The sequence below is a fragment of the Cornus florida genome, unplaced genomic scaffold (assembly GCF_030987335.1).
Source record: "Cornus florida cultivar Cherokee Brave unplaced genomic scaffold, ASM3098733v1 CherokeeBrave_3.0.0_Hap2_Chr06, whole genome shotgun sequence".
Classification (NCBI taxonomy): Eukaryota; Viridiplantae; Streptophyta; class Magnoliopsida; order Cornales; family Cornaceae; genus Cornus; species Cornus florida.
The window spans coordinates 96,145,688-96,155,587 of NW_026775576.1; the positions used below are offsets into that span (position 1 = coordinate 96,145,688).

Sequence of the window (9,900 nt, forward strand, 5' to 3'; positions counted from 1 at the left end):
ATATACTCTGTATATATAATATATTTATAAAAATAAAATAAAAAAAACCTCAATTTTTATGTTTTACTTTAGAAAAGTTTATCTGGGCTAATAGTACACTTTAAGTTCATATCTAAAGGTGATGCAATATCTGGAGAAAAGCCCATTGGGCTATAGCCTGACGATAGGGCAGGTTTTGATGCGTCCAAAACTTGGGAATGGATTCAAAGTGATGCTAGTGTGGACTATCGACCACCCACATGTTAGTTAGGGACACATGGACTTGGAGGGTCCTTCCAGAAGGAAATTGGGCCAATTTTATGGTAGGTCCTAAATCTAGTTTCAGAGTGGGCTTAAAATATGGCATCGGCCCAATTTTAACACAGGCATGAACACCGTAAGTTCCATAATAATTATTATTATTATTAATTTTTTTTTTTTTCTAAACTACTTTACAAACTAAAAACTTCTGGTTGGTACCCCTGATAGAAAATGTCTAAGAGCCATAATATGTATTATGAAAGAGTAATGCAATCGGTTTTTGTAACAATTTCAATAGATAAACAACAACAAAATCTCCTGTCAGTATTTAAAAAAAATAAAATCTCTACTAAGTGTTCATCTCAATTGCCACCGTCAATCAATTTCGATTGTCAAATTTATAGTTTTTTATTATAAAATTAAGCCTCACTTGACCTTATTGACCCTTTTATGTTACAACATTAAGCATTGCTTGTAAACTTCCCTTAAAAAAAAAGAAAAGAAAAAGTAACGAGTGCTGCTGCCCTTATATTATAATAACTCTTGTCCTCGCTTGTCGGTTTAATATTTTGTAATTGTATTAAACAATTTCCCCTTTTCACATGTAAAATATATCAAAGTTACTAAAATAATGCAAACACCATGTACTTGTTATGCCATAGTAGTTAAAGCAAAATAATATAATTAAATGATGTCGTGGAACTTTTAATAGAGGGGTGGTGATAAGGGTTCAAATATTCTAATTAATTGATTATCAATTAAAAAGAAAATAACAGAATACAATCCCATTAATTTATGTACAGCTAGGTATTACATAAATGTGAGAAAGACATTACACAGCCTTTCATATGTGTAATATTTCTGGTGTCAATTGGCAAGCTCCCAAAATATCTGTTTTGTCCCTCTCCAAGCCACTGAACTTAAACCACACGAAACAGCCAACAAAACATATAACTAATAATCATTATCAACAATGAGTGAATGCTGTGAAGCTCTCACAAGGACCACAATCACTATCAAAGCCGTTCATTTCACGCCCAAAGAATCACTGGTAGCTAGGCCATGATCAAATATGGTTAGACCATTAAGATTAAGATGGGTCAAAGTCGAACAAATCTGTGATTGACGCTATATTTTTACTCAGATGTCACACTTGAGGACTTGGATCATGATCAAGAATCAACATCTGTGGCCCATCTCATCATGGAACATGTAGTGTATGATAGATTGCATAGGGTGCATCACACTAGATCATCAAATAATCACGTACATCCTCCATACATGTGACGACCACCTCCCATCTTGACCACCACCTCCCACAGCCGTTCGATCTCGACGAACACGTCGTCGGTCGGAAGCCGATACCGGCAACAAGGACACGTGTTCCTCTTCCTCAGCCAAGGCAATATGCACATCCAATGAAACAAATGCTCACATGGCAATTCACACACATCTCTCCCTTCTCTCATTTCCTCCTTGCATATCACGCACTCTCTCCCAGCCCCACTCACCTCAACAGCCGCCAACGCCACCACTGCCGCCACCGACGCTGCCAATTCTCTCCCCTCCTTCCCTCCACCACCCATTACACCAACAAACCTCTTACACTTTGCCACCACCTCAACATACTCAAACAAAACTTCACCATCTGAAACTCCAAGACCAGATAGTGTTAACATGGTATTAGAGCAATAGTGGCAAAGAATTTGGCGCCACTTAGTTGGAGATACTTCGAGGGCTTCAGGGTCATGTTGGCGGAGTTCACAGAGGAGGAGGAGGAGAAGGGCAGCGTCGAGGTCACGGAGTGTGGTGGCGGTGAGCGGTGGAAGGGTGATTTTGGTGGTGGATATTTGGGTGAGGTGGGTGAGGGTGGAGAAGAGGTGGCGGGCGATGAGGAGGGACTTGTGGTGGAGGGAGAGGGAGTGGAGGTGATGGAGGGTGAGGGAGAAGAGGGTGGGGGAGGACAGGAGGGAGGAGAGACGGCGGCGGTGGTGGCGGAGGAGAGAGGAAATGGAGTGGGTCAGATCGGAGAGTTGGGGAGGAGTTAAGGTGGAGAGTGCAGTCATGATTGTGGATTCTGTGGAGTTTGAGACTTCTTCCATTATGGGATCGTGTGCTATGAGGATTCAGTGTGGGGAAAAGCTTGGGGACATGTGGGCTTTTTCAAGAGAATTTGGTTGACTCAATCCGGCATCCAATGCCATTTTTTAAACAGTAAGAAGTACCCTTATATTAGTACACACCAAGTAAATTGAACATTTATCAATGGGTAAAAAATTAGATGGTATAATTTCTACCCAGGAGGTTGAGAGTCTAGGAAAAATATTATACATCAATAGAGGAGCCCACTAGCACAAATAAATGAAATTTAGTGAATCAGTCTACAAAATCCTTGCGATCGCAAAGTTAGATAAATGCACAAATTTTGCAAAGTTATGAACCAAAAAAAAAAAAAAAACATGAATGAAAATCACTCCTGAAAATTTCTATCCTTCTAAAGAGTAAATAGGACTTGCATGCCATTATTGATAGTGGAAAAACCCAATTTAGTCCTTTGCCATCAAGAACCCATATGGTATTATGTGAAAACTCAATGGCATGAAAATAAAAACAATGCTAACTTATCATAATAATGCATGAGGTTACAATATTAGATAGGTGGCAGTGTGTGAAACCTTGGGAAAGTGAGGCGGTGGAGTAGAATGGAAGGGAGTGGCTAGGAATGTTGGGTTTTTGTCCACAAGTACATGTCCAGTTAGGCACTCGTTTACTTTTCAATATCTCTGTTTTTATGTTGTGTTTAATAAAGACGAAAAGAACAAGTAGAAGAAGAGAAAACACAACCATTCCAATTGGCCCATCCATGGACTCTCCATATTAAGTTGTCCCTACAAAACTACATTATTAATGCAACTTTGGCCCTCCAAAGCCAGCGACTATCAAGGGCTTTTTGTCACCCTACTCACTTACATTTTCCGGCTTCATCTCTGAGTCATCCTCTTTGGACTTTGGGCTCAGTGGTGAATGTGATCCTAAAATGGTCAAATGAACGAAATGACCATTTCACAATGGCCTAATGAATATTATACTTGTATGAATATTTTTATGGGCTGTCATTGTTGACATGGTTGCCAAAGAACAATATCTAAATACAATAAAGGGATAGCCCAGTGCACGAGACTTCCGTCATTGCAAGGTCTGAAGAGGGTCATGTATGCAGTCTTACATCTCACAATGGAGCAACTTACCGTTGCGCTAAGGCCCACTCTTTGTATAAAAGTTCAATATAAGAAAAATTGAGAAAATGTGTATAGACTATCAAAGCCCTTGGTTTGAGAGGCATGTTCTCTTCAAAAGAGTAGTTAAGGGTCCAGTGGCAGCAATGTGTGTGAGTAAATTTACTTACTAAAAGAAAATTAAAGGGATATAATGAAAAATAAAACTGCTTCTAATCAAGTGGATATCAATAGATCTGATTCACTCATGACACCAGCAGGTGAGATTAGGGTGGTGTGTGGTTCTGCTTTTTGAGATGTTGTCATTAATGCATTTTTACAGTTCATTAGATAAACCTAATCAAGTGGGATATCAATGGATCTACAAATGCAATGTTCTGAAATCAATTCGTGCGTGTCGTTAAAACTTAAATCTAAATTTAAACTCTACTTCTTAAATAGTAAAACGGAAATCCATTCATTAGAAATCCTTCCACTCAAGAAATTTCAATCATCAATATTTCATGAAATCTGGGTAAGATGAATCATGCTTAGGGACATGTGTGTGCAATGAAGACATAATGTCATTTAAAGGAGAGACATAATGATATTTTGGGGGATCCAAATCGTCAAGAATGCTTGGAAGCCTTAAACTGCAAGTAAAGATATTCCAGGAGAACAGTAGATAAAAAAAAAATTAGAAAGCCAAAAGCCTGTGTGTAAATCTGTTCCTCTTGAGTCTTTTTCTGTTTCAAGAGTAATTTAATAGCTAAATCTGTTAGTGTACTGCTTAATGCACTTGCTTAGAAGTTGTTTATAAATACTTTGGATCAAAAAAGATATTATAAGGACAATATCTCATTAGAAATAATAAAAAACTTGCTATAATTTCATACAAACGTCACCTGTATGCAAGTTGATGGAAACCCCTGATGAAGGACTTGATGAAGCAAATTCAGAGTGATTTGGCAAATTGGAAGACGAACTGCTCACTCACTGGCATTGAAGGAATCAATCACACTGGACTCGAAATTCATGAGGTGGAGGTGTGAAAAATATCCTAGTCAAGAAAGAGTCTCAAGACTTCCTTCTCCTTTAGCAAATGGCATAGTTATGGATGTCTAGGTTCTGGCTCTTGTTTGGAGCTTCAGTAGCGCCTGGGCGGCTCATGAACATGATTTTGAAGTTATGACTCTTGGGTAACAGGATCCACCAAACCAATTACTCTGGTATTTATTACTATCATCTCCTGGATTTTTTGCACTATTTATGTACAAAAATTCACAGGCCTGGTGCTTCTGAATATCCAGACATCAATGTAAATTATTGAGGTCCTGTATGCATATTACGTAGATTAAAACCCCAAGACTATTCATTACTTGCAATAATTTCATTAGTTAATGATTTGATGCTCAATTACAAACACTTTCCTCATCAAATTCATCCACCAAAAGATAACCCTCTTCTCTCATCAACTCCAGCAATCTGTCTAACATCCCATAAATTTCTTCAGTTCTTACATTTGAAACATCTTTGGCTATAAAACTCTGTAACCCTCCACCAGTTTGAATCCAGCTACTACCAGGGATCTTCTTCAACCCAATATTCTTCATTTTTTCCCTCACACGTTCAGCTTCTTCCCATCTCCCAGCTTGTGAAAATAAGTTTGCCATGATGATATAATTTCCTGTATTTTCAGGCTCAATCTCGAACAAACGATCACAAGCAAACTTCCCCAGTTCAACATCCCTAGAAACTGAAGCCCCGTTAAGCAATGCTCCCCAAACCTTGGCACTTGGTTCAATTGGCATTCTAGAAATGAATTCCACTGCTTCAGATAGCTTCCCAGCTCGGGTTAGAACCCCTACCATGCAAGCATAATGCTCAACCAAGGGATGAATACCATATTTCGGAAGCATGGCATTAAAGATCTTCCAAGCGTCGTCTACCACTCCAGAATGAGCACAAGCCGACAATACTGCCGTGAATGTCACAGGGTCTGGCTGAGTCCCATTACTCAGCATGTTATCAAATAGATTAAGTGCCGCATTAGCATCTCCATGGGCTGCATATGCTGATATTATTGCCGTCCAAAGAATCACACTCCTATCCCTTGATTGATCAAAAACCCTTTGTGCGCCAAGAAGAAAGCCCAGTTTGGCATAAGCATCAATAATGGCAGTTGCCACATAGATATTCTTATCCAAATTGTTTCTGACTGCATATGCATGTACTTCTTTCCCTCCTTTTAGATTTGAAAAATATGAAACTGTAGGAAGAAAGCTTGAAAGTGTCACGGTATTCGGCCTAAATCCAGTCACCTGCATTTCTCTAACTAAGTCTAGAATTCCCACATGCCAGTTGTTCTGCGCCAATCCTGAAATGACAGCATTCCACGTACTCAATCCTGGTTTTTTCATTTCTCCAAAAAGACGCATAGCTTTCCCAACAAATCCATGAACCATGTACCCAGAAATAATCGCACCATAGGTAATTTCATCCTTTTCACTCATACCTTCAAAAAGTTCTCTAGCATAATCCAAGCTACCACATTTCGCATACAATGAAATAAATGAGTTGCAAACCAAAAGATCCATTTCAATTTCATTCTCGATTACACACCGATGAACTTCCATCCCAAAAATAAGATCATTCGACTGAGCGCAGGCCTGTAGAACACTAAGTACTGTAACCTCATTAGGTCTTACATTTTCAACACCCAACATTTCCTTGTACAATTTCTTGCAATCTTCATAAAACCCTCCTTGAGAATACCCTGCAACCATCGAATTCCAGGACACAAGATCTCTTTCAGTCATCGTATCAAACAAAGTTCTCGCCGCAGCAATATCATCACTTCTCGAATAGTATGTAATCATAGCATTCAAAACAAAGATATCTGAATCAAACCCACTTTGAATAACAAAACCATGAACCATTTTCGCCAAATTTGAGTTCGGAAACAAAGACGACAATGCCTTTAACACACAAGTAATTGTAAAATTATCCGGTTTTGCAGACGATGATGAAGAGAGGAAAGACGAGAAGAGCTCAAGTGTTTCCATGTGCATGTTGTGACGCGAGTACCCAAAGAGCATAGCGTTCCAAGAGAATGTGTTCTTCTGAGGAATTTCATCGAACACTTTGTGGGCTTCTCGGAGGTGATTGGACTTGGAGTAAAAATTAATGAGCTTTGAAGCGAGGAAGTTGTCGAGGACGACGGAGGAGAGTACGAGACGGGCGTGAAGCTGCTTGGCTTGGCGGACGAGGCGGTGGTCGGTGCAGTATTGGATGAGGCGGCCATATATGGCATAGTCAAGTCCATTGGCTTGGTGGATGTAGCTATTGGCGGTGTTTGATATTTGAATCAATAAAAGCTTTGTGAACCTCATTCATTTGAGTTATTGGTATTTCATTAATATTATTAGCTTCTTTTCATATGAAGTCGGATACGAAATGAACAATATGGATTCAAGTGTGAATCTTAACCCAAACGTGAGCAGTCTTATTCAAGGCCGTTTGAAGTTTTGGTTAGAAAGAGCTAATCTAAGTCCTGTTTTGGTTGGGTTGGGTTGGTACATAAAGGATCTTGCACACACTATAATTAGAGAAATGCGCGTTCAGAGTTTTACCTTTTGAGGAGAGCTCAAGTTAAAGAAATTACATTAAAAAATTAAGTTAATCTAGAGTTAGTTTTATAGTAGATTACTTTTATGAAATCACAGTAAAAATTGATTTAATTTTGAGTTAATTTTATATTAAAAATTTCTAAAAATTTAATATAAATTTTAATAAAATATTATAAACATACTTTTAAAGAATTAATTTTGTAAATTACTACTATGCTAATACAAAGTTGGGGCTGTTGGGATTTATATTCCCTGACATAACAAATTCCTGTTTGGATTAAAGTGACATATGTTTCGGACGTTTCTGAAATATTTATATTTTATACAATTGGTGAATTCAATGTATTATATTTCGATTTATTATAGAATTGATAGTGTCCATTTGATTATAAGAGATATTTATATATATGTATGTGATGGCAATCAACGCATGATATATAAATAGTAATCATAAATGGTTTATAGTCGGTAATTATGGATGGACTCATAATTAATTAAGATTTGAACTGGATCCGCGTTAAGTTGAGATATATTGCGAGAGCTGTTATATGCAATTGCTCCTTATCACCATCATGGCATTTGACTCTTAAGCATGAGAAAATTATAGACTCTTTTATTAATTAATAATTACTTTGATTTGTTCGGCGGATTCTTCGGGATCCTTAGACCGACACTTTGGGTAGTTATGTAATTAATAGTTAGAGGGTTATATTTTCAATATTTGCATCATTACTACTTGTATTTATTTTGTATTGATTATGATTGATCACAAAGTAAATTCGAAGGCCTTTGTGTGTTTTTAGACAAAATGATTTATTATATATTTATTTATTTAAATTATTATTTTTTGTCAAACAAATGTTTTATTGTGATCGAGTCAGAAATAATCGAAGGTACCAAAATAAATATATTAATTAAGTAGTCGGATTGATGGCTTTATTTATCTGATAACTAATTATGCATAGAGGGGTCAAAGTGCAATATTGACTTAGAGGTTATTTATTATTTAATTGGAGTTCAATTAATTTCTTTTAGTGGAGTAGAAATTAATTTATGAATTAATTGAATTGGGTTTATGGACCGGGCCAATTATTAATTCATTGTAGCCAATAAAATAATAGGCCCAAAGGATTCTCACTCATAGCCCAACTTGATATTGGAATCATATTAGATTTGAGATATGTGAATTAAAAATTGAGAATGATTTATTGTTTCCTTTTCCTTATCTGTATGTTGCCTATATATATACATGGTTTATGTATATTTTAGGGGTGATTTTTGTTGAAAACTTATGTATCATATACTATAGTACAATTTATTTAAATATTATTTGTAAATATAATATTTATTATAATAATCTATATATATATTTATATAGTTTAATATCAAGAAAATAAAACTATAAAAGAACCTGATAAAGTCGAGGCTAGAATTTAATTCTATAGCCTTAAGACAGATACGCCCCGCTACGGTGCTAACGGACTCTTCGGCGTCTATCTCCCAGGATACAACGACTTTTCTTCCTTTGGTAGTAGCACTTCAAACCAATGGAATAGGCGAACCGGCTCGGTGTAGTACTCTCTGTTGAACTCAGACTCGGAGACCAGGATTGAACCCTAACTCGGAGACCAAGATTGAACCGAAACTTGGAAACCAAGATTGAACCGAAACTTGGAAACCAAGGTTCGAACCCAATCCAAACCAGTTTAGGTTGAACCCAAACCAGTGGCTGAACCGAACAAAGAAGAATTAGAAGAAGAAATTCAGAAGAAGAGAAGAAGATTTCTGAACTTGGTGTGTATTGAAATGAACCCAATGATGGGTATTTATAGGCTTGTTGGTGCCTATTCTGAATGGGTGCACCCATAATCCGAATGGGTGCAACCATTGTTGACCAATCAGAATTAAAAACTATTGGTGGTTTTTTAATTTGTAAAGGGTGCAACTCTTGGTTCAAAATTAAAACTGAATCCTTTAAATTCTGATCCAGCCCAGCCCTTTAATTTCGTCCAGTCCAGCAAGCAAATAATCCAACTCGGCCATTAATTCAGCCCAGTAAACAGGCCCATTTTGATAAGTCCAGCATCAAAATAAAATTACAACCACACAGGCCCATTCCAACTTTGGGTAAAAAGTTAAACCCATTTCACAATCAAGCCCCGCCCCGCCCTAGCCCGGACCGGGCGGGCGGCGCGCGCGTGTGGTAGTTGGTTCGGATCCAGGCTAGCCAAGGTCCTCCCCCTCTTAAAAACTTGGGTGCCCTTGGGCCCAAACCCAAATCCCATACTAAACATATATATACTCAAGGTTGCTTTGCTACTTTTTCGATGTGGGACAAGCATTTCCCACTTTATTCACACCCATTTAGGCTTTATAAATCACTTACTTTGGAGCCAATTTTTCATTCACCCGGAAACGAATTTGAGAAAATAAATATACCACGTTCATCTCCTCGCAGAGAGGAACGCGTTCATCAATAGATTCGCAAAAAATTCTTAGCGGAATCTTTTTAAAAATCCTTCCAAAGTTTGCGTTTTCTAATGCCGTTTCCAACAATCCCCCACATGAATGAAAATTTGCGCAGATTACAAAAGGAGAAGATACAGACACTATAGAGAGTACTATTGGAAAGTTATTGCATCGGGATAGGTAGCTTTTGGCCTTGAACCTTCCCTAGTGTATTACTATCGGATTTACTAGCTAACCAGTGAACATTATGTCTTGAACTGTTCAGCCGTTGATGTAAACCAAGACAATAGCAAACACACAATTCCTTCCCACACAAAGTCGGTTCTCACGGTTGTGTTCATATGGCC

General features: G+C 37.7%; 2 protein-coding genes across 2 annotated transcripts; both read right to left on the reverse strand.

Annotated features, from left to right (window-relative positions):
- Window positions 1–963: 963 nt before the first annotated feature.
- Window positions 964–2,546, reverse strand: LOC132313109 (E3 ubiquitin-protein ligase SGR9, amyloplastic). Its single transcript, XM_059811767.1, has one exon. It carries the CDS (start codon window positions 2,340–2,342, stop codon window positions 1,503–1,505), a length of 840 nt encoding a protein of 279 aa, XP_059667750.1. The 5' UTR covers window positions 2,343–2,546; the 3' UTR covers window positions 964–1,502.
- A 136-nt stretch (window positions 2,547–2,682) lies between these two features.
- LOC132313108 (pentatricopeptide repeat-containing protein At2g37310-like) lies at window positions 2,683–7,011 on the reverse strand. The gene has a single exon (XM_059811766.1). It carries the CDS (start codon window positions 6,845–6,847, stop codon window positions 4,868–4,870), a length of 1,980 nt encoding a protein of 659 aa, XP_059667749.1. The 5' UTR covers window positions 6,848–7,011; the 3' UTR covers window positions 2,683–4,867.
- Between the last annotated feature and the right edge of the window lie 2,889 nt (window positions 7,012–9,900).

Excerpts from the sequence above, each read along its gene's own strand:
- LOC132313109 (XM_059811767.1), bottom strand. The coding sequence starts at position 2,342 with ATGGAAGAAGTCTCAAACTCCACAGAATCCACAATCATGACTGCACTC.
- LOC132313108 (XM_059811766.1), bottom strand. The coding sequence starts at position 6,847 with ATGAGGTTCACAAAGCTTTTATTGATTCAAATATCAAACACCGCCAAT.